We start from the raw sequence: 23,723 nt of genomic DNA, 5'->3' as shown, positions 1-23,723 counted from the left end.
TTCTGGTGTAACACAATTCTGAAATTTCTCCCAGCCTTGAGATGGAGCATTGGCCCAAAAGGGGACCAGAAATCCACCATAAGATGCCAAAGGTTACAGTGTTCACTGCAATGTCTGAGGCTCTGCTGTAAGTCCCTGATCAAATGCAGCTTTCTGCCTCTGCTTTTAGTGAAACTTTTCCAAAGGTCTTGCTTTCCACTCCAAGTAAAACAGAAGAAGGATTTAAAAGATTTTCTTTTCAGAGGTGAAAACCTTCTTATTATTATGTGTTTGATCAGGTCAATATATGGTAGAGCTTGCATGCTGCATGCTTTAACATGCTGCCCCAAGCCATCCCAGTTATACTCCAGCCAGCAAAAATTATGCCAGTTATTCACCCTCCTGAGAAATCTCTTGCTCAAGTTTCATGAAGGTGCAATATGGGCCATGAAGGATGTTTTTGAAGTAGGGTACTTCAGGCAGTGTCCATAACCTGTAATTCATTCACATGAAATGCCACCCTTCCCTCTCACTGCTCATGTGTCTTACTGTTCATTATCACCCTAATTTCCTGGGTAGAGATTCTGTGACCAGAGCAGCATTTACAGGAAAGCTGCTCCAGCAACTTCAAAGGGAGTTTGGCAAACAGGTGCTGGAAAGGGCTCAGGGAAAACTTCAATTGCAACATCTGAGCTTGAAACCATTCTCTCATCACAGTGCCCAGGACTGGCTCTGCCTTCCTGGCTATGCTGACACCATCCTTCCCAACCAGGAAAACTGCTGAGGAGTGGATACTCCATATATCCAGTTTCCCTTTCCTTGGATTTTCTACTTGCAGAGTCAGACCCTGCCAAACCTCTCCCATCTGCACTGTGCCAGTCCCAGGCAGGCACCCACACATGCCCTGTGAGGTCTCCCAGTCCTCGTGGGAGTGAGCCCACAGCATGTCCCACCCTCAGAGCTGTGCAGCAGCATCAGCTGTGAAATCCCTCCAGCCCTGAGCCATGACACGTCAGCATCTGCCAGAACTGCTTCTTTTCCCAGGCTGTGGTTTGATAACACAGTAAATCCACCCCTGGCATCCCAGCAACCAGATTAGAGAAGAAAAAGAAAAAAAAAAAACCTCAGCTGCACAGCATGAGGGATTCACATGGCATAAACTTTCCACCAATTCAGATTTGCTTAGAAACAACACTGCTGTGTTAACTTTGTGTAACTTGATTCGTCCATCTTTTTTTTCAGCTACCACTGCAGCTTGGGAAGACAAAGATCCCATCCCTCTCTGTGTCACAATGTTCATCACACATTGTGTGTGTTCCTGTTCCTCCCAGCTGGACAAGGCCTGGAAAGCTCTGTGTCCCCACTGGTCCCCAAGCAGGATGCCTGGATGAGGGATGGGATGAACCTGGCATGGACCAGGGTGCTTCCAGAGCACTGCAGCCATGGGGGCATCTGCACTCGGCATCCCACCACTTTGTCATTTGCTTGGTTTTGCTTAATGTTTAAGATGAAAAGTCTATTTATTACCGCAGGAAAATACCAAAGATTTTTTTTTCTGGCATAGAAATTCCCTGGCTTTTTCAGTAGAAAGATCTATTGGTTGGTTTATTAGCTTTGAAAGCTCTCTGTGCCTCTGAGACCTCTGCTGACTCCGAGTTACCGTAATGCTGGATAACTCGAGTATTAATGCCAAGTTGCAAATGAGGCTTGCTCCACTGGGCTAGCTCTCGAAAAGAATGAATGTTTTAGATCTAAAACTGCCTGTGGTCTCATAAAAAAACCACAGCTATCCTGATTTTCTATTTATTTGCCATTACAGGAATGATTCCATCCTGCCCTTTGCTTGTCCTCTGGTTAAAGTTTGCCTCTCTGGCAAAAGCTTTAGTGGGTTACAAAAGCACAACTCAGATTTGGAAACTTACCCAGTACAAAATCCCCAAATCCGCACTTCGTCATCAGCAGTAACTTTCCATGCCTGCTCTGCTCTCCCATTGAGCAGAGCCCCCCTGGGCTGGCCCTGCTCTAAAGCTGTGCCAGCCCTGCTGTACCCTGGAGAGAGTTGGGCTGTGCTCCAGCACCCCTGGCACAAACCACAGCCCCCTGCAGCTGCCTCCCCATCCCTAAAGGAGGCTCCTGCCCTTATTTTCCCAGCCCCTTCACTTCCAGTGAGACTGAGATATGGGAATTCACCTGTGAGGTAAATATCTTAAGTAAATAGCCCTGTCACCTTCCAGAGCAGTTTTCCCAGCTGGCAGGGATGCTGCTTGTGGAGCAGGGCCACGCTGCCCATGCATGGCTGCTGCCTGGCTCAGGACTCCCTTCCTTTCCTTGTCTCCAGCTTGCTGCAGTGTAGACGTAAAACAAAGCAGAACTGTTGACAGTGCTTCCAAGAAATGAATGCAACCAGAAAAAATTGGCCTGGAAAACAAAACCCATTCTGCTTTCTTTGCAAAAATTTCATGACGGCTGCCTGCTCTGGTCATGTAAATCAATATACTGGTATGTCCTTCTTCCTAAGCCAAGCTGTGTAACTTGGGTGCCCATATGGAGCAGAAGGGCACATTCATACAGAGGCAGAACACCTGTAAGGTGTTTTCCTTCTCATGCCAGAGCAGAATCTCTCAGAATCTCTCTGAGCTGCACATCAAACAGCCCAGGTTTTGTCCTGGCCCTAAGGGCTTGTCCCCAGGAATGTCAAAGGAAACTCTTCCTGGACAGAGGATCTGTGCAGCTTTCCAGGCTCTGGCAGAAGGCAGGAGCCAGCCAACAATAGCAACAAAATTTGCGCTCTTTTTTCTTCCTCCCCACTTAGCTGCTCTCTAGCCAGGAGCTTTCTTCCACCTTCATGGCTTGTATAAGAGCCCTGGAAGTCAGATATTTTTCCCTGGAGCCTCCAGGATTTGTTCCACCTTGAAACCTCTTCTGCTGGAAGACTCTCCCACACCATCCACTCCCCAAGTGTCCCCAGTTGCAAGCAGCTTAGCCTGACCCCAGGAGCTGTCAGTCAGCAGTGATGTGCTGGCTGCTGGCCTGCCCACAAATATCTATTTCACAAATAAAGCAGGTTAATTTAAACCACTACATCTGCAACAGCCTGACAGCTCCCTTAGGGCCCTTATAAAGCTAAGACTTGGGCAATCACTGGACTTGCAATGTATCATAATGCTCTGTAGACCTTTTAAACAGAGTGGTCTGGCCAAGATGTGGCTAGATTTAATCCTGTGCTCAAAGACAGAAGTGCTGCCAAAAAAGTGAAGGCTGAACAATCAAAGGAGCTCCCAAGACTATTTTACTGAAATTATTTCAATTCAGGTGATACATAAAAGGTGGCTCCTTTTAAAACAGAGGCCACCCTTCCCTTCATTTGGGAAGCAAAAGCTCTCAACGAACATGCTCTGACATCTCACAAGATCTTCACCAAAGCAAAAAGCAGAAGCAGTAAGTTTGTATTTAAATTGCATAATAAATATACCTATGTTCAAACTTGTACACTCAGTTCTGCCACACCCACAGGTGAGTTTAAAAGGCATCATCCATGACCTCAAGGACTCACAAACACAATAAAATCAGAAAACCACAATTCTGGTTTTTGTCTTCTTGGTAAACTTCAAACCTGCATTTGGGTTCTGAAGGCATAATTTTCCATTGTTCCTGGCAAGTACCAGCAGGTCTCAGGAGCTTGTTCTACAAGGATGCAACTGGGGACCAAAGGAGGCTGAGGAGCCCTGAAGAAGAGAAAATGAGTCCCTGACATTGAGCCCTTGTTGTGGCGGGGTGAGCATCACTTCTTAGCTACAGCCAGAGCTCTGTGTGAAAAAACCAATCCACTCTATCCAAATTCAGCTGAGCAGGGAGTTGCTTGAGGCTGCCCTGATGGACCTGCTCTGGTGACTGTGGCTGTGGGAGTTTCCCAGTGGGCAGCAGGGAGGGGACACTGGGTGACTGGCAGGGGACAGGACAGAGGCAGAGCGGTCTCAGATGTTAAACACCCAGCTGGCTCAGCAGGGCAAGCTCTGGGCTGGCCTGAGCAGCAGCAGTGCAGATGGGGGTGAAGCATTTACGGTGTCACCTGACGGAGCTGCGTCACCATGGCAGGCAGAGCGTGGCTGTGCAGAGGGCCCAGGAGGAGGCTGGTTTTATTCCTGGCCCTGTCACATGCTGCAGGTCAAGGTTACAATGCTTGGGTGAATTGCACTCATAACAAAGCTGGTATCTGTTGACTCTCACAGCTGATTGTTTTGGAACAATAATTCATAGTTGCCTCCCTGGATACAGAGAACTGAATGAGAACTTGGATTAGAAGCACACAGCCTTGCCCTGAGGACCTGCAGCTGATGACTAAACCACCAGTTCTGCTATTGAGATCCTCTACTTTGACATCCCTCAGGGGCAGAATGTGGGATATTTTCTAAGCCTCAGTTGTGGAAAAACACTTCCCTTTCCGGTCCTGCACGGGGTAGGCAATTAGCTCTTCCCTCTTGGGCAGGAGAGGAGGTTATTTCAAACAGACACACCAGCTCCCCTGACCGAGGCTCAGGCTGCTGACCCAGTTAGAAGCTCTCCCATGCAGGGCAAATTAGTTCAGCATAGTGCAACATGGGATGCAGGAACGATCAGCATGAACACGGTGACTTTGATCTCGGTGATGGGAAGGGCAGCGTTTCACTTGACACCAATCTTGTGACCTTATTCCCAGCACATGCCAGTGCCCCTTGTTTTTTTAAAATGCTCTTTGGCTTTTGTTCTCCTCCTCATTTGCTTTTGAGACACGAAGATGTAGCCAAAACCAGCATTTTCAGAGAGGTGAGCATTGATCACTGAACTTTTTTTAGCAAAGGTTAGCTGCAGAAGATCACAGAACCACGTTATCCCTCCTTTGGAATGCCCACATTGCCAGGATAACAGAATCAGGGGAAAGTACCAGCTCGGGTGGAGTAATGCTGCCAAAGAGTGCCCTGGGGGCATTGCCACCCCTCTGTCCAGTGAGCAAGGACACAGACCAGGAAACTCACTCCCTCTACTCTTCTGTGTTCACAAAATACTGAGGGCACCTCAATCTCAGCCTGCAGAGAAGAGTGAGTATTGATATTTTAACACATTGAACCAGACTCCTCTCAGAGCTGTGCAGTGAAAACAAGCCAAAACCACCAAACCTAGAAGCAATAGATAAACTGCAATAGGGACAATTCAACTAGTTAAGAAAATACTCTACAGTTCTCGACAACAAAGGTGGAAACATGTGGAATGGGGCAATCAAATGTTGATAGTGCCATCTCTGTCCTGGAAATAGTCAAAGCTTTCCCCAGCAGGGCACTGAGCAGTCAGGTCTAACTGAGCAACTTCTAACTTTAGTGGGGTTGGACCAGAGGCCTTCAAATGTCCCCTCTGATCTAAACTGTCTTAACTCACTTACTGGTCTAGGCTGTGATCTGGGGTTATTTTGCAGACAGGAGGAGAAAGCAGGTGAACAGGAAAGAGATTTAAGATCCCCCAGGCAAGAATAAGCTTGGCAAATAACCTGGTTTGGCACTCTCTTAGCCTCACAAGAGACAGGCATGGCACTTCACAAGGGTTCTTCATCCTACTGGAGAGACAAAGATACATAGAGAGAAAATTCACAGTAGGGTCCTCCTAAGGAACAGAGGGATGAAGGATTTAGCAGGCACAAACCATGCCCTCATCAGGAAGATGATGGTGATGAACAGTTCATTAGGTCTTTTCTGGGTCAGAGATTCAGAGTTAAAACAGGCACAAGGTACATCTGAAATCACTTTATTGGAAAGTTTCATACAAGAGTAGTCAGTAAGAAAAATGATTCAAGTGTGATACAGTAACTTCACAGACAAGCCCCTCCCACATCTCAACTCCAGGCCAATTCATTTGTCCCACTCAATTTTTCAGGGCCTTTTGACATCAGTGAGTTTCAGTGCAGCACAGGGAGCAGAGTCTGTATTTACACCAAATTACATTAGCTATGACTGAATTTTTTCCTGTGAGAGGTATGAAAGCCCCTGTAGATCTGTTGAGAATGCTGCTTACAACATAAGGCATCACTGCCATCTACCCCAGCTCATTCAGAAGACTGAAAGACTGTAACAAAATATTCTGCCAATAAAAATCTTTAAAAAAAAACAGTATAAAAAGTTCATATATATAAATATATATATATATAGCATAAAGCTACCAAAAAGTGACTGTGCCATTTTCCCTCTTATACAAATAATATTATTTTAAAAAATACATTAGTAATTCACCCAGTATTTAACATATTGCACCTTTCCAGAATCCTCTGTGCAGCAGAAGCCCCATACAGTACGTGGGCAGTTCCAAGATGGACCTGTAGCTCCCCTTTAGTTCTGCTTGTCTCTACAGCAGCTGCCAAGAGTTTGGCTATCACAGGTTTAAGATTTAGAGAGTAGGAAGCTGCAAGATGGCAGACCAAGTATTTGCAAATCAGTACCATTTCTCCTCAGGAAGGAGAAGAACCCATCACAGGAATCTCTTGATTTTTTAAAAGAGTCATATATTACTTGTGCTGGTGTCAGTGAGACAATACAGTTTTGAGTGTTTGTATGTCAGTTCTTACTTGCAGAGTATCCTTCCATGTGCCAAAGAAGTACCTGCAGCACCTGGCAGTGATTTCTGGCCTAACAAGAACATACAGCCAAACCACAGGAGTAAATAAAACCAGGTCAGTTTACTTTGTTTCATGACAAAACACTGTAAGACACCATCAGACAGTGTTGTGGGCCTGCTATCTGAAAATAATTAACATTGATTCCTCAATCCAATTTTCAGTCACCTGGAGGGTTTTAGATAGAAGAGCAATTCCTTGCCCCTTGTTTTTCCAGGCACAAGCTTCAGTCCCAGTAATTATGCACAGCTATGCAGAAAAGGAGCTGAATTCCCAGGCACTGAAGATACTGCAGTGTGTGGAACCCACCCTGTATTTGGTTACTTAATCTTCTCAAATAACTCAGCAAGAACTTACTATCTCTCCATATAACCTTGAAGAATACCAGGAATGGCCTTTAGATTTGAGGATATACAAATCAGATGATTTGATGGAAAAAGCACTAACCCATCCTACTACAGGTAGTACAGGGATAGGGTTTTTTGTTAGGGTGGATTTTTGTTGGCTTTCTTTAACAGAGAGCTTGCAACGGCCAGAGCCCCTCCCTGCACAAAGCGTACAAAGTTATCTCCTGCTAGAGGTCCCAGAGCATAGAGCCCTTTCTCCTGAGTGCATTCATAGGTGAATGGATCAACATCTATGGGATTCCTCTTTGGATTGACTGGCTGGTCACTGTCCAATGCCAAGTCAATGCCATCATTTGGCAGAAAGGAGAGGTTGGGGTTTGAGCCAGTTAGAACAAGAGCCATGGAAATTTTATAAGCTTTCTGACAGCCATTCTTGTCTTGAAAGATGCATTTCCTGTCCTTGCCAAAGGAGAGCACGTGATGCTCAGGGAGGCTGATGTAGTGCTCATAGGGCCCAGCACAGGCAGCTGTCTGTTCTTTCATCATCTGATGGACTTTGTGGTATTCAGGGTACATTGTTTTGGGGAGCTGGTTAAAAATAAGGCCTGGATCAGTGACTCGTCTCCGAAAAACGTGGATTACTGGAATGTTGCAATGGTGAGCAAAGAGAATCGCATCAGCAGCTGTCAGACCAGCACCTACAATCAAGACTGGATCTGTCATGATGCCAACACTGTTGTTCTTCACTGCTTCTTCTAGGGCAGACAGCTGGTGGTGGACATAGGAAAGGTTTTCTCCCTTGACCCCAAGCCAGGTAGGATTGTCGTATGTTCCCGTAGCCAAGACCACATTCTCTGCATAGATAGAGAAGGGCTCTTTATCACCTTCCACAGTTTTGAAAAATCCATCCACCTGAAAGACCTCTGCACTTTTTTCATTTGAGTTCCAGAGAGAGTCACTATCCTCCTGAAGATCTTTCTGGGTATGGTTGGAGATGCTCTCTGCACTCACTTTCCTCACAGAGGTCACAACAGTGCCACATCTGAAATTCTTCTGCAGTCCTTTCTTCATCACATAGTGTTGGTAATATTGAGCAATGTCCTCTGCTGTGGCTCTATTGTTTCTGAGGCCTCTGTAATAAAGGACAAACAAAGGTCAAGCAGCAGCTAAGTAAGAGACTGGAATTTGTCCCCTCTTGCACTGAATGTATCCTAGAGCCATCTATCCTGGCACTACCAGAGAAGACTGATCTAGTTTCCCTGACTTTAGCCAAGTTATTCCTGACATACAGAGCTAACAGGTCTAGAAGCTGCTGGACAGAGGCACCTTTCTCTAGCATTAATCCCAACCCCAAGAACATAGTTGGTTATTTAAGCCTTCTTCTAATATCTTGCTTTCATTCCATTTTTAACCCCTGGACTTCTTAAGACTAATTGTGACACAAGTCAAGAGAAGCAGCACCTCAGAGAATGCACAGGAGCAGCACTGATGATGCCTGCCATCAGGGGCAGCAGCAGCAGGAGCCAGGTGACCATGCCTTCAAGTTTTACTCAGATCTCATGGCCACGGATTCATCTCCCCAGTGGGTGTGGAGAAGGACACATTCCAAGCAGCACTGCAACTTTATCTGAATCACTCAGTATAGAATGGACTGGTTGTGGGGTGCAGGAGGGTGTCCTTTCTCTCACTAAAGTAATCCAATTACAGATGGGTAGCTACATTCAAGAAATCCATTCCAGGTTCTCTAAAAATCTCCAGATGTTTGCAAATGATCACACATGGATATCTCACCTTCTCTTTTGCTTTAACCATTCTTTGAAAGGGAGGTCTGGTAGTCCCATCCATTCCCCTCTGCTCAGGGTAACCATAGAGCCCTCTATAGACTGGAACAAGAAGAAGAGCAAAATTACTTTAATTTTTGAATGTAAAAAGTGAAAGGCAACTTTTCCATGTTTCAATATGGCACAGATGATGAAATTGGTTATTTCCTCTGATCTTCTGTCATGGATGAAACCATCCATGTTCTCCAAAAAGCACAAGAGATGGGGAATATAAAGGCTTGTTTTCCTTTTAAACTTTCACTTGTATATATATATATATACATATATATCATATATATTTCACTTATATATATATATATAAGATGTAACACAGCTGACTGGCATTTTAGAGGAGCTTTTCTCTCTCCAGTCAGCACATTTGGCTATACACAACACACAGACCACAGCTGGCTCCAATTCACTTACGTGCCAGGCACCTCCAGGGGCATTTCTGCCAAGGACCAGGTGGGGGATGGCTCTGTCAGGCTCATGCCACCAGGTGAGCACAGATTCTGCTGTCCCACCAAAGTCTGTGTCTGGATGCTGCAGAGTATCAAACAGAAGAGCCACAGGGCTGTGGGATCGTCCCTCCAAGCCTTCAGAGAGATACTCCAGATCCTAGAGAGAGAAGGACCAGATGCTCAAAGTGCATGTAGTGCCAGGCAGCAGACTGCTCGTTACTCCAGCATCTCTGATCAGTGGCCTTGGTGTGCTTGGGCAGCTCATTTACTGGCACACAGACCTGTTCTTGCCCAAGGGCTGCCACGAGGATCTTAGCAGCAATGCTGGCATTTCATACAAGGGAGATCTGGATTACAAAGCAAAATTTGCTTAAGGCTCATTCTGTCTGTGTACTTTGAAAATCCAAACAAGGTAATCACTTATGAGACACCCCTAGGATGCTTTACTAGGGTGTCATACTGTTTATCTTTACACAAACCTGGTCCAAAACAGAGACTTCTGGTGCCTCTTCCAGTTTTCTCTGAAGAATAGGATTAGGATGAAGAGAGTGTCTTTTGAAGTAAGGGGTGTAACCTGACAGCAAGTATGAGAGACAGATTCCTGAAGGTCCATTCCCTGAAAAAACAATTGAGAAGAGTTTATACTTCTGGAGATAGAGCAGTTTGAGAAGATGCAGACCAATTCAAAAGATATGACACTGCTATGGATACAGGGGATTTCCTGTTCCAGCATGGGCTTATTGGATGGAGTTGGGGAAATCATTTTACTCTTCACCTCACTTGCTCCTATTTGCATTACAAGGTCCTTAGAACTTGATGAAAAGACACAGGGTTCCATAAGTCAGAGGCTGCCCTCACCTGAAGCTTGAAGTCTCTAGCATGGTGATGAATGGAGTTATTTCTCTAAAATTAGTGGTCTAGAAGCTGATCATGGGCTGACCAGGGGCCTCAGCTCTCCTGGAAGCACATTTCACACCAGTGCAGAGTAGTTCACTGTGCACAAGATCCAGAAAAGATGGTGACTATTGAAGTGAAGAGGAACCAGTTCTCCTCAGCGAGAAATTCCCTCTTTTAAGGGATATTTGGCAATACAGCTTTGACTAATGGGTCTTGAGGACACTTTCAAATGGGAACCAGCCCTACTGTGGTACTGTAATGTATTAAGGAAAAAGTCCCTCTCTGTGCCAAGACAAGTCCTCAGAACACAGCACTCTGAACACGCTGCTGGATGGCTGAACTTCGCTGACCACCCAACAGCCAGTGGAAAAACTAGATAAATGTGACTCCAAAGCCCAGTGACAGTAGCCTGTGGAAAGTTTGCACATGGCTGTTCTCCATGTTTAATATTTTACAGTGCCTGTATAACTGTCAGCCTGTCTGGCTGCCCAGGCTTTGCTGCTGTGTGACCAAAACCCATGACAGTGCAGTGACAAAGAGGGGAGGAGAACCAGTGACAGCAGTGACACAGTGCCAGTGCTCAAGGGTGACTGGAGCAAAGGCTGATCCTTGAGGATCCCAAAAGAGAGAGGTCATGGCTGTAAAGCCAACAGGGAGCTATGTGAAGGGCAGTCCATGTCACAGCTGGGGACAAAGGCTGCTGTGCTGAGCATGGACCAGCAGCTGCAGGTCAGTGTTTGGAATATTCCACTTGCAGGAAAGTTAGCCAAAACCAACAGCAACAGATACTAAAGTAAAATATAACAAATTTCAGGTTACTACTTTGCTTTAGGAAGTACAAGGAGGTACTTAAGCCAAACTTCACCACCTGAGTGCACAACACTCAGCAACCACACACAGAGGATTTATTCTGAACCATGTCTAAGTTTGATATGGATGGTCACAAGAACATCTGGGGCTCAAGACATTTGAAAATGCAATTGCTTCCATGAGGCTGCCAGCACAGCTGAGGCAGCACACAGCCCTCCTGGAGCAGGGCCTGGGGAAGAAGCTGGAACCTTCATGCAGTGTGTCCAGCTGCAGTGAAACAGCTGGGCTGCTTCAGTCCAACAGCCTCCTCAGTGTGCATCTCTTCACACTGCTGCTTCTGATGTGTGCTCTTCACACTTCTGATGGCTTCTCCACCCTGGGTCCCTGTACAGGTGCATAGGGAGGTACCAAAATATCCTCCTTCCCACCTAGAGACTTGTACAGCTGAGCAGCACACAGCCATTCCCAGACAAGAACTTGCTGGCAGTAGTGTCCTTGTCAAACTTGCTGTGAGCAAGGATTAGGGGTGATTTATGCAGTGCTCTAACTTTGGAGCAGCTCCCTTGGGTGCTTTGAATTCGATGCCAGATAAGGAAGCCAGCTCTGCAAGGCATGAAACACATGCTCAGATGAGCAAGGTCCAGCACCTCCACAGGTCATGGCTGGTCAGAGGGGAAGGCTCTGACATCATTACTTTGCTCCAAGAATCACCTTACACTGCAAGCTCCCTCTTGCAAGGGAGGCAAGACAGTTACTACATAACTTATTCTTTTTAACTGGTAGAAAACTGCATTTTATAAGTCTATTAAATCTGTACAAAATCAGTGTAGCTCACTCATGTTTTAAAAGAAATCTGTGAAAAATTTCAAAAAAACCTTAACAGCATCTGGAGTACTTTCTAAACAGACATAATGGTGAAAAAACTCACACAAACCTACCTTCAATTCAAGCACTACAGATAATCCCAGTAAGGTGGTTACCTATCTGTACTGAAAGGGTTTCAAATCTTTCTAAATATCTAACAGAGAAAAAGCAGGCTCAGATGCTCAAAAGGTTACCAATTTCACCATTAAAAATAGGTATGTGTTTTAATTTGTAAAATATCTTGTTCCTTACTACTCAGGACTCTTAGAGGTCTCAGAGTATTATAGGAAGTCTGGCTGTCTGGGAAAGTAGTCAGACACTTCTGATTTGAGTGGAAGTGGAACACAAGTTAAAGATAGCAAGTCCAAAGCAACAACAGCCCAAGACAACACTGCAGTGCTGGCAGAAGGCTTACCTATGATCACAACAGGCAGTGTCTTTATCCCACTCCTGTTTGAGGGTCTGGTCACTAATGGATACATCTTCCCATCTGGAAGCATTTATGCTCTGGAATCTACCTGCTGAAACAAATGTTTTTAATCATTTTTATTTTTGTTGACAAAAAACCACAAGCAAACAAACAAGAAAAACCCCACAAGATTTTCTCCAGCCCACAAACTCAGGCTAATGTAAAGTATTATTACACTTGCATTGCAGTCACATTACACTTCCACACTCAGGACAGACCTCCTTATCTTTTTCTCCTCCTGACCCCAAAATCAAAGGATGATCCTCTGATTATGCACCACAAAAGGGGGATAGGACAGTTATCCTTCTTTTTCAGACATGAATTCCAGTTACTCCAGGACAGCTGGCAATTTTAGTAGCCCTCTGACTACATTAAATAAAGTGTTGCAGCTTGTTAATAACAACTTCACTTCTGACCATACTCTGTAGAAAATGGTATCATTATCACAAACACTTTTCAAAGTAACTTGTGCATTTACTGATAAGTGAAGTAAACCTGACTCAAGACTTCTGCCCAAAGGCTGGGCATATCCTGGCTGCATTTTCAAATAGGTGGTAGAATGGTAGAATGGTAATTCTACCACTAGAGGGTTTTTTGAGAAGTGCTAGTTTAGTTCTGGAACCTTCTTTCTTAATTTTCCAGAAAATGGAGAGTTCTAGGTCTGAACAAATAAATAACAAGTCTTTGAACAAATATATGCATCATAATTATCTTAGAGACTAAGGTGTCATTAGAGTGGAATCTACAAAATTAATCTAATCATTATGCAAACATGCAATGAACAGAATGGTTTTGCCATTCCTGCAGGAATCCTACCACATCAAATGACTTTAGTTTTCCATGGAATTCAACTCTACTGTCACTAACCTAGAGAAGTTATTTTTACGACAATAAAAGTGATATTTCTGAAATTCAGCATAAGCTTTTAAGTTATTCTACAGAAAATATTTTCTTTTATAAAAACCTTATAGTCATTTCGGAAAGCTAAGCAAAAATCCATGGAATGGCACGACTTTGTCCAGTAGGGCACGCACTCCACACCCTTTCCAAGTGCAGAAAGATCTTTGGCAAGTGCACTACACCCTTCCATAAGGTCTGGCACATCACTGCCTTTGACACAGATATTGCAGCAAATGTCTTCCCACCAGTGTAATGCCCTCTTTAAGGCTGACATTTGCGTCACAGCAGCTCCAGCAAAGCGTAGGACGCTGGTGACTGAATGGGCAGCCAGGAAACCACCACTGAACTTACAATTCACAAGTCCCAGGCTTCAGCAGGAGTGCTGTGAGTGCATTTGCTTGCAGGGATGTGACAGTTCTCATACACACCAATGTACAGCCATGACTGGGCTCAACAGCTCAATTCCAAGGCGACTGGGTTCATCACATAAGATGCATTCAAAACTAGCAGCCTTGCCCAAATTTTTGGATCACAGTTTAGTGACACTTGTTGGTTGCCTGTTACCACTTAACTAAGCATTAGTCTAAGACTCATGCATTTTGCCTGACAGGGCATGAACCACTTAAAAGACATTATAGTTGTGCTTTCTAATTTAAATAATTTGAAGCATCAAGCTTTGAAGAGAGTTTGATCTCAACAAAACTTCTGTTCCCAATTTAACTGAGACTCAAAGGTAGTTGTATTCACTACAGAAGATGAACTCCCCTTAAGGCATCTCCACAGCCCTGGATGCTGTGGGAGCACAGCCCAACCACCCAAGGATCTCCCTAGCCTTTTGGGTAGGTTCTGCCATATTAACCAAAACCTGCACCACCTTCAGCAGACTGTGGTGTAAGTTTACCCCCAAATAATTCCTTCCCACATAGCTCCAGAGCTGCAATTACTAGGATTCAGCACCCGCAGCTGGGACTGCCAGAGACACGAAAGGAACAGGACACTGGTGTGACCAGTCAGGTATTCCCCTCAAACCAGTAAACTGCAGTATCTAGCTGCAGGTCAGCAGAAGTTTCTTCTCCATTGTAACAAATAACCCCCTCTCCATCACTGTATTACACAAGAAGAGAAGTGCTTATTAATTTTTCCTAGCACAGAGTACACATCTTATTTCTCTGAAACTACTGGGAGCCTGAAAGAGGAAAGCAAGATCTCTGGAAGCAATCTTCCAGGTTTCTGCTCCACAGCTTCCTGCAGCAGCATGCATGGGAAAACTGCATGCACATCTGTGGGATTTTTGCTGGAAGCAAGGGCTGCTGAACCAGCCCAGCAGAGCAGATGGCAGCAGTTGCAGGCAGCAGCAGAGCCAGCAAGCCTGTCTGCAAGGCGTGAGCACAGCGTCATGCTGCTGGGTGCCAGTGTGTTTCTGGGGGAGCCTGAAGGGGACAAAAAAGGCACAAGCCAGGAGAAGACAGGCTGGCAGTGCTGTTTACTTTAGAGGAAGGTTGCCTTGGCTCCTGGCCATTGTGCCATGCCACCCCTCTCCACCCTGATAAAGCACAGAGCCAGCAGCCGCACGCTTACTGATAACTCCTCCTGCCACCTCCCCCTCCTTTCTGCACCTTTTGACACACAAAAAAGGAGCATTTTCTGCAATTAAACCAAACTTTAATAGCTAGAGGAGCACAATTGTTAGTCTGATGAAATTACTGGATCTGTACACGCATCTGACCATTTTTAACCATGAGTTTATTCAGTACCTGGGTTCACAAAACCCCTAATGACCATTTTAGTGTTACACATTTTGTTTCCTAAAGATTTGACCCTGAAAATTCTATCAACACAAGATTAACCATCCTTTTATCTCTCTACAAATGGAAGAAATCCCTTTCACATCCTATAGCTGCCATCTTTATAATTCATAGTTACTAATTCTTACTTTTAAGTAGAAAGTGAATCAGGTGCTGAACCTGTTTATAGCTATTCCCATCCTGTAGGATAAAGGTTTGGCTTCTGGGGGTAAAACTCAGAGCATCTCAGGCATTTTAGTTTCAGGCCAAACATTCACCTTTCCTGCCAATTAGATGTTAAGGTGAATTATTTTAATTACTTTTTTTTTTTTTTTGGTAGTCTTAGACTCCAATACCTCAAAACCTGGGCAGCTCATACAGTGTAGCAGAGGAAAGCCTGTTCTTGCAGAGGCCATTGGAAAGCAATAGGACATTGAAGTTCATTGCCAATCTATACTGAACTAGTTAGCACCAGGAAAAAGCCTGAGATAGCAAGAAACTTAAGACTGCTCTTCTCACCCTCCTTTTATGTAGTGTAGACTGCTGGGCACTCACACTTAGTCAGCTTAGTGACACTGAGTTTGGCTCCTGCTTTGAGCTTCCTACTTTAAATGAATGTCCCTTTCCTTCTCCTCATTTGGGAGAATGCAGCAAGTTTCACAACTTGGCTTCTTGCTGCTTCCAAAGCATTCCAGTGTCTGTGTGATGTTACATAATTGTTTCTGGCTGAAAAGCTCCCAGCTCACTCTGGGCCAAACTCTGCATACCTTCCTGACACAGCCTCGTGTCTAGAGGGACTATAACTCACAAACTCGGTCAGGGTGGCTCTTACTAGTTCCAGGCTGTAAGCCTGAAACAGGTTTTAAGTGAGCAAATGAAAAAGCAAAGATACATTTAGGAAGACAAGGACACTCTGTGAGCCTTGGAGAAATAAAAAGCCAGGTTACATCAGCCATATGCAGATAGCTCTCCCTGTAACAGCCATGAGGTTTTGCTAAAGAATCACCAAGTGTGGCCTGAACAGCACATGGGGAGAGCTCAAGAGAGCAATGCAGTTGGGGTATTAACACTAGGGGAGATTAAAAGAGGTACCACAACATTCAGTTTTAAAGAACAATTCCAACAGAGATGCAACAATAGTTTTCTTCAGCTTAATTTCCTCATCAACTCACTTGTTTCACCAGTTTAATATTTAATTAATTAGTACTTTTTTAAAAAAAGCAGATATCTTGACAGCTTTTACATCTTATACTTCCCTACAAGTTTCAGAAGCTGTTCTCTCCTTGCATCATCACTCTTACATGTCAGGCCAGTGACCCCCCAAACACAATTAAACTATGTGGAAAAAATTCAACTTTGTGGTATGTAATAACACTTTTCTAAAAACACCCCTGTGATACTCAGAAACTGATGTTAGGGTACACCAGACAGAGCTCTCTTTACTTATTTGGAGCCTCCTTACCTTTAGCAGCAGGTCTGATGAGAGGTGGGATCTTTATGAAAGTGATTGTACAGTCAGGAGAGCCAACCAAACTACAAGCCTGGAATCCTCTCTCTGCTCTAAGACAGCTGTTTAAATATAGTAGGCAACCAGCAGCAAGAGAGGAGAGGAGGAGCCAAAATGACTGGAGGTGGAGCAAGGAAAATACCAATAAGCATGAGTCAGCAGGAATATTTCCCTTCCCAGCGCCTGAATGAATGTAGTGAAACTTCCTTAGTAATGTTCAGCTGACTAATGTGACTACAGCAAAAGCAGGCTTACAGGACCCATGCCTGTCAGAAGTCCTGCACTGAACAAATATTTCCATTTTTAACCCTCAGGACAACACAGATATGTAGTGGGTCTGAAAATATTGATTTCAGTTTGTATTTCTTTTTCTTCAGTGAGATAAAGTGTTATAAGCCTTTTGCACAATAGCAGTAAAATGAGTCAAACTGCTTGCATAAAACTCAGAACCCACCAGGGGTGTCATCCCAGGTATCTTACTCAATTCAGGGAGTAATTGATCTGGCTTGCTAAATTTAAAATGCCCTTCACAAATGAAATACCTTTATCCCAAAGTGTTCAGTTCAAGCAGTAAATGAAGCACGTGTTTATCTCTGAGGCCATCTGTTTGGAAACCACAATTTCCAGGAAATCAGACTGCTGATACACAGTTAAAATGCAAACTTTCATTCATGTGATCTAAAAGATAAAAGCAGTTCATGAGAAGGATTTTTCTGCTCTCATGACTCTCATCAGAGCAGAATACTTAATATAAAACTCTGGTTTAATTCCACCAGAATAAGTTGTTTTAATAAATGTGAAGCAATTGTTTCACTCAAAGTTTAGTTACCAGGCAATCCTTTGAAAAATCTGACTCAGTAAATGCTGTCAGACTGAAGTGGGGGGGGTGGGGAGAGGGGTAAGGACTCTTTCAAGTTTCCTGGGCCTTTATCCAAGGTAGCATTTGCACAGAGCTCTTAAATAACTCATACTGATTTTTTGACAGCAAAGGCTTTTATATGCGTTATTCAGATATTTATTGGCATGTAACCAATGTGTCCATGTCAGCCATGGAAAAATTAAGCTTTCAGAGAAAATAAGGCATTTGTTTGTTTAGGTGATTTAAGAGTGCCCTGTTACTAGGTTTTTCAAATCTGTCTTCAATATATTGCAGTGTTGCACATCAAACATTGTAGAACAAAGATGTTCAAGTCCATACTTGCTGATACCATAGATACAAGGCAAAACCATGTATAATGCTTTGGCTGGCTTTGTACTAAGGAAAATAAGGAATACTTCCTATGTGTGCAAATCTGCAGAAATCAAGTTGCCCTCTCTGTAAAAGACAGGAGATCCTGTCCATTTCCTACTAGAATTTACAAAACTAGACTCTCTATTATCTTTGCAAATAAAGCCAGGATGGCTTCCCAAAACCACAAGCTCTATCATAGTTTTGTGCACAGTACAATCCTTTATAGGAAAACGTTCATGTACAGTAACCCACTGCCCTTTATTTGCTTGTACAATAAGACCACTGAACATAGCAATTTGGGGGCTTCTTTTTTATTGATATCCCAAGAAACACATCACACAGAACAGACACTTATCAAAATAACAGTTTCTCCTTGTGTACCTTGACCGCAAACAAATGATTGAGCCCAACACTTTGGATAAACTTTCCAGAAGAAGAAGTGATTGAGCAATCTGTAGTTGGCCTTGCAGCCAGCCCTTGACCTACAAACTCATGCAATTCACTTCTATTTTTTTCTTGAACTGACAAAGCCATTTTGCTGGTGCACAGATTTAAGGACAAAGCCATAACATTGTACTGGGGAATACTTTGCACCTGAACCAACTCCTATTTTCTTAGAAAGAAATTTCCTTGTTACTCATTGATTTTTCACCTCAGGTTATGTAAGTTCTACCTGTCCATCTCCTACTTATGAAATCTGTCAGATAGCCCTGATTCTGTCTCCTGATTTGGGGGAGCTTAAGCTCTGGTGTCAGAATTCATCGCTGCTGACAGCTCATGGCAGAACCTTTCCTACAGCACCTCTTCAGCATCCACCCTTCCCTCTAGCCAGCCTTAAGGTGTACCAGACTGTGCTAAATTATCCTGACAAACTACATTGTTTCATTCACTAGAACTTCATGTTCTGTTGGTTTTTCATAATGAGAGGAACACTCCCAGTGTGATCCTCCATGGGCCACAGTAGTGCTTTGATGCTTTGGTGTTTCTCTCAATTATGGTAAAACAGAAATCTAAAATTCTGCATGTTTTCTGCCTAAGAGAATATTAAGTGTTCCGTTCACTCACTCACACACAGAATGCACATCATTTAATCTAAAACAAAATACAAAATCAAGTGTTGGAAAATTTGATCAAATATTTTGGTTCCATATGGTCACTGTGCAGAACCTAAAGCCCAGATTCACTTTGTTGCTGCCTAAAGCATCTCCACCTTTATCACCCAGAAAAGCTTACATTTAGAGTTTTATGTTAGCTTAGATACCAAAACTAGGACCCACATATGTAATGATAATAAATGGTTTGACATCAATACTGTGACAGTTTACCTGGTTTCTTTTTGCTTCAGCTAAGAAAATCTACATTTGTCACCAACTCCACAACCCAGACCACATCAGCAAGATGTTCCTTGTAAATGTGGCACTCCCCAGTCAGAAGCAGCAAGTTGTGGCCATACCACTTCTGAGAGCAGTTGGATGTCTGAGATATGTGACTTGCTCTGCTGAATGACAGAGGTAAAAAAGGCTGGGAAATCCCAGACAATTGATAGGTCTGACAGAAAAAGCAGCTTAGGCAACTCTGGAAGTATGAAACCCAATTCTGCTCTCAGTTAAACGTGTGACTTCCTGCATGTGTTTGTGCTTTCACATGGCTTCCTCTAAAGAAAGATTTGGCCCAGACCACATATCCCAACTTTCCCATGTCCCTGCCAAGGCCATATCTCTTATGTGTTCATACCTCTTTTTGCACTGTTTAGGCAGCTGGGTCCAAAGGAAGAGAAGTAAAGGTTCACTGCACCCTTTTGTTGTTCACAGGAACATTGACCTCCCAGTCACATACATGATTGAAATGGTTTTGTCTTAGTAACTTGCTAAATTGTTTGAGAAAATAAAAAGCAAAACCTTACATTTTGCTGGAACTATTGTAAGACGGTGATTTTTGCTTTTCCCTGCTTTCAATTCATTACCTTGAAATCACTCCCCGTCTGTTCAAAGACGGTTGTCTTCCTAAAGCAATGAGATGAAACCAAAGAATTTCACCACCCTTCACTGGCCAGGGGCATCAGCCATTTCCACCACTTTGTCTTAAAAACAGCTGTTAAGAAATAAACTTGGGCAGGTGACAATCAATCACACTGCCCAGGAGGGCTATGAAGCTTTACTGTCTGCATTCAGTCATGCCCTTGGCTACTCTGCAGCAAGGCCCTGTGCACACAGTGTGTGCTCTAGTGCCACTGCCTCACTGGGACGTTCCACACCTCCTGTCTGTCCAGGCTTAGGGAGCAAGAATGGAGCGTGTTGGCAGTGGTCAAGAGAGTCCCTATAAGCACTCCCTGAAAGAGACATTCCCAGTACAATAGTGGAGCCAACAGTGGGTATTTTGCAGGAATAGTTTACATGTGAAGTATCCATGTAGAGAAGTAGTAGAGTGCCAAGTGGCTGTGCAGGCATTTCCTCAGAAAAAAGGCCAGAATCACCATTTCCCTCCTCAGATGGCTGGATGATAGCCAAATCTAGGGTGCTTTCTACTTCCCAGCACATGTGCTTCCTTTCAGAAATTAGTAGGATGCAAAGAGGTGCAGTCCTTAGGCTCCAGGGACTACAGTATGCATGTTTCCCAGGAGTGGATCTTTGCAGATTCTTCATTCCCAAATGCCACAGGCAGAGGAAAGCTCAGCTCATGTGCTCTGCCCTCAGTTCCATCATGAGCTCAACATTGATGTTTTGGGGAAAAGTAAACACACACTTTCATGTCAAACAAACAGCATCCATGACCTAGTCAAAGATTAAACTGCACATGAAACTGGTTGGGAATTTTCCTCTTATCTAAATGTCAATATATTCAAAATATTTACATGAGTTCTTGAGAGCTGCTTCATTTGAAGATACAGCCTTTAGCTTCTACAGTCATACAGTCATTGTTTAGTTATGTTCTTTTAGTCTATATGGGCATTTAGCAACTGATTAATTTAATAAACTGCTGTAGAATACTATGGTCTGTGCATATGTCCCAAAGCACAAAATATCCTTCTCTGTTAGTTATTCCACTCAAGAAATTATGAATTTCTTGAAACTATGAGAAGAAAATTGGAAGTAGTAGGTACAGCTGAACTGTGAGTGCTGAGCATCTTCTCTGTACATACTTTCCCTTAGGGCAAAACTGTAGTTTCCAAATACAAGTGAGTAATTCAAAGGTGGAAAAGAAGCAGGTGATGCTATGAGCTCATTTAACTCAATAACACAAACTTTCATAAACAGGGTTGCAGCAAGCCTTTGGAGTTTCTTGTATTAATTCCTTTGCCACAGCTTAAGCCATTCTGCAGTTCTTTAACCCAACTTCAGTTTTCTCTACTTTACCAAGAATCACTTAAGATAAAGGATTCTGTAGCATTCCTTAAAGGCTCTGAAACATGTACAGCTAAGGGCACCCACACCTATCCAGCCAGCATGTTCAATTTTGTCAAAGAAAAATAAGATTTTCTGCAGCAGAGCAAGATATTTTTTAGCTGTGAAGGCATAGAAAAGGACTGGACTAGAGTTATCCTGCAGCTTCCTACTCTCAGGGTTTATTTTAATCTTCCTCTTAAGCACCTGATTCTATCAGAGATAGCAGCTGCTTGAATCCAGGTTAGCCAATCTGATATTCCTGACTTGCAACATTTCCTTTCTGCCATAACATTAAGAGCCTAAGTTCAAAGTGCTTTTTGCACATAAGTCCTTCCTTCTTAAGAGTCCTTTTATGCACACTAAAAGGTCCATTGGAGTGATATTTTCTTAGACCCCAATTTCCCTTCACAGTAGCTCCAACACTGACTGCCAGGAGTGCAATTTAAAGTTCCCTGGGACTCTTCTGCATAAACCTGGGTGAACCAGTATCTTCTACAAAGACAATCTTATCCCTTAGTCACAATATAACAGTAATGCATTGAAGTGTAACAAAATTGTTTCAGAGGTCAGGGTTTCTCACCTGTAATTGACAGCTGTTTCTAGACTAGCTTAAGGTAGCTGGAACATGAAATGAGCTGGTACTTCCTGTAAAACAGAATGTCCTATTTTGAAACACATGCATACATTCTGGGGTTGTTTCTGTGTTTTAGGAACATAAAAATATTCACTATGAGGTCTGGAAAGATTTTACACAGTGGATTTACAGGCAAGAAAGAGGCAGGATTTCTGCAGAAGAATAAAGCTATTCAGTAACTAATTCCCCAAAGCATTTGGTTTAGAAATACATTGCAATTTGTGTAATTCCACATTTAACTGACAGACACTCGTTTTTGCACATGTCAAAGCTTAAAGCTGAATATAGGGCAGTGAAACAAGTGTGCAGTGCTGAATTATCTGTCAATAGACATACTCAGCTTATACCAGATTTAAATCCAATTTTCCCAAGATCTTGTTCAAGTTGTTCTTCTGTTTTTTGGAGAAATTTCACTAGAGAGATCTTCCTTGTTTCTCATCCCCAGCTACTCTACAAAAAAAAACTTACTGTTTCTGTTGCAGATATATTTTTGCCTGAATTACTTTAATTCACATTCTATTGTTACTGTTCTGCTGGGTTTTTGGTTGGTTGGTTGGTTGGTTTTTTTTTTTGTTTTTTTATTTTTTTAGTGTGCTTTATTTTTTGTCTTTCAAGCAGCTTATATTAGAGTTGAGAGACTCTAGATTAGTCTTATGCCCTTGTTAATAATTATTTTATCATGAGAAATAACTTATTTTTAATCCACTCTGATTTTTGGCAGCTGTCAGGCCAGCTGCAGGTTTTGTTTTTTCCGCAGAGGAGTTGTCCCAAGCACAGATGAAAAGGAGGAGGTGTTTCTCATTGCCTGGTCAATATTTGTCTTGATTGTGAAAATGCTAAGTGTGAATCATCAAGCAAAACCTCTGCCAAAGAGCCTGGGCATTGTAATATGAAGTGACCCTTTACCTCAAGGCTGAAGCCACGCAGCAGTGCTGTGACAGGGAAGTACCTGAGTGGCTCTGCTTATCAGCCCCGGCTGAAATGTGCTCGGCAGGGCAGAATGATGTGACACCAAGGTGACCAAAGCGTGGGCTATCTTTGGTATCTGAACCTGGGAGCTCTGACCGGGGCATTACCTACAGCCCTTTTTTATACTCCTGCCACCCTGAAGGGGAGCATGCAGGGCTGTGAGCAATCACTGCAGATCCTGCAGATCCTGCAGATCACTGCAGATCACTGCAGATCCTGCAGATCACTGCAGATCCTGCAGATCACTGCAGATCACTGCAGATCACTGCAGATCCTGCAGATCACTGCAGATCACTGCAGATCACTGCAGATCCTGCAGATCACTGCAGATCACTGCAGATCACTGCAGATCCTGCAGATCACTGCAGATCACTGCAGATCCTGCTGATCAGAGCCGCTCTGCCGTGTCACGGGAAACCTCTGCCCTTGGCCCTGCTGCCGCAGCTCACCGTGCCTGAACGCGCGCCTGAGCTGCCTCTGGGTAACCAGAGCTCAGTGCAGCTGCACTGCCTCTGGGGACATGCACAGGGCAGGCCAGAAGGACCCAAAAAGTCCCCCCAGCCTCCTATCCCACCCTCAGCAGTGGCCACTAGCAGTCACCCACAGGAGAGAACGGGACAGGTGTGTGATGCTTGTCTTTTGTCTTCCCCTGCCTCCAGGTATGTGCAGCTGAGCCAGCTGGCTCAAGTCTGGTGAGGTTTGTTCTCTAGCTAGTTCCTTCTATCTATTTTCATCTGGTTCCCAGTAATTTCATATGAATACTCTAGTACTTGTACTAAAGGAAGATTACACCAACTGACCCCTCTCCACAGCATCATATTTATACATTTCTATTATATTTCTCTCAGTCTTCTGACTTATTCCAAATACAGAAATTGTTCCACACCCTATATCAACCTGTTTTCTTTTCTCCAGATGCTCATCTCATATGCTGAGATGAGAAAAACAGCATGTAATTCAGCAATCTAAGCACAGATGAACCATAGATTTATGCATCAACTGTCTGGTTTGGCTTCCATCCTTTCCTAGCACTT

The 23,723-nt window shown here is 43.7% G+C and overlaps 1 protein-coding gene across 2 annotated transcripts; it reads right to left on the bottom strand.

Moving 5' to 3' along the window:
- Positions 1-5,735: 5,735 nt before the first annotated feature.
- OSGIN1 (oxidative stress induced growth inhibitor 1) lies at positions 5,736-16,990 on the bottom strand. 2 transcript variants are annotated; one of them, XM_053987446.1, is made up of 6 exons: positions 16,428-16,990; positions 12,228-12,330; positions 9,721-9,857; positions 9,207-9,398; positions 8,752-8,843; positions 5,736-8,092 (listed from the first exon to the last, which is right to left on the bottom strand). In XM_053987446.1, exons 2-6 carry the CDS (start codon positions 12,310-12,312, stop codon positions 7,099-7,101), a joined length of 1,500 nt encoding a protein of 499 aa, XP_053843421.1. In that variant the 5' UTR covers positions 12,313-12,330; positions 16,428-16,990; the 3' UTR covers positions 5,736-7,098. The 2 variants fall into 2 exon arrangements, with proteins under 2 accessions (XP_053843421.1, XP_053843419.1); XM_053987444.1 differs by having other exon boundaries at positions 12,228-12,333; positions 16,428-16,989.
- Between the last annotated feature and the right edge of the window lie 6,733 nt (positions 16,991-23,723).

Source organism: Vidua macroura, chromosome 11 (genome assembly GCF_024509145.1).
Source record: "Vidua macroura isolate BioBank_ID:100142 chromosome 11, ASM2450914v1, whole genome shotgun sequence".
NCBI classification, from domain to species: domain Eukaryota; kingdom Metazoa; phylum Chordata; class Aves; order Passeriformes; family Viduidae; genus Vidua; species Vidua macroura.
Note: the sequence above shows the minus strand (reverse complement) of the source record. Positions and strands in the feature narration are given on the sequence as shown.

What these genes read in the sequence shown, in the direction of transcription:
- OSGIN1 (XM_053987446.1), bottom strand. Translation starts at nt 12,312, where the DNA reads ATGCTTCCAGATGGGAAGATGTATCCATTAGTGACCAGACCCTCAAAC. An exon ending in AAGTCTCTGTTTTGGACCAG is followed by an intron (nt 9,399 to 9,720) that starts GTTTGTGTAAAG and finishes TTCTCTCTCTAG; the next exon opens with GATCTGGAGTATCTCTCTGA. An exon ending in TGGTTAAAGCAAAAGAGAAG is followed by an intron (nt 8,093 to 8,751) that starts GTGAGATATCCA and finishes CCTTTATTACAG; the next exon opens with AGGCCTCAGAAACAATAGAG.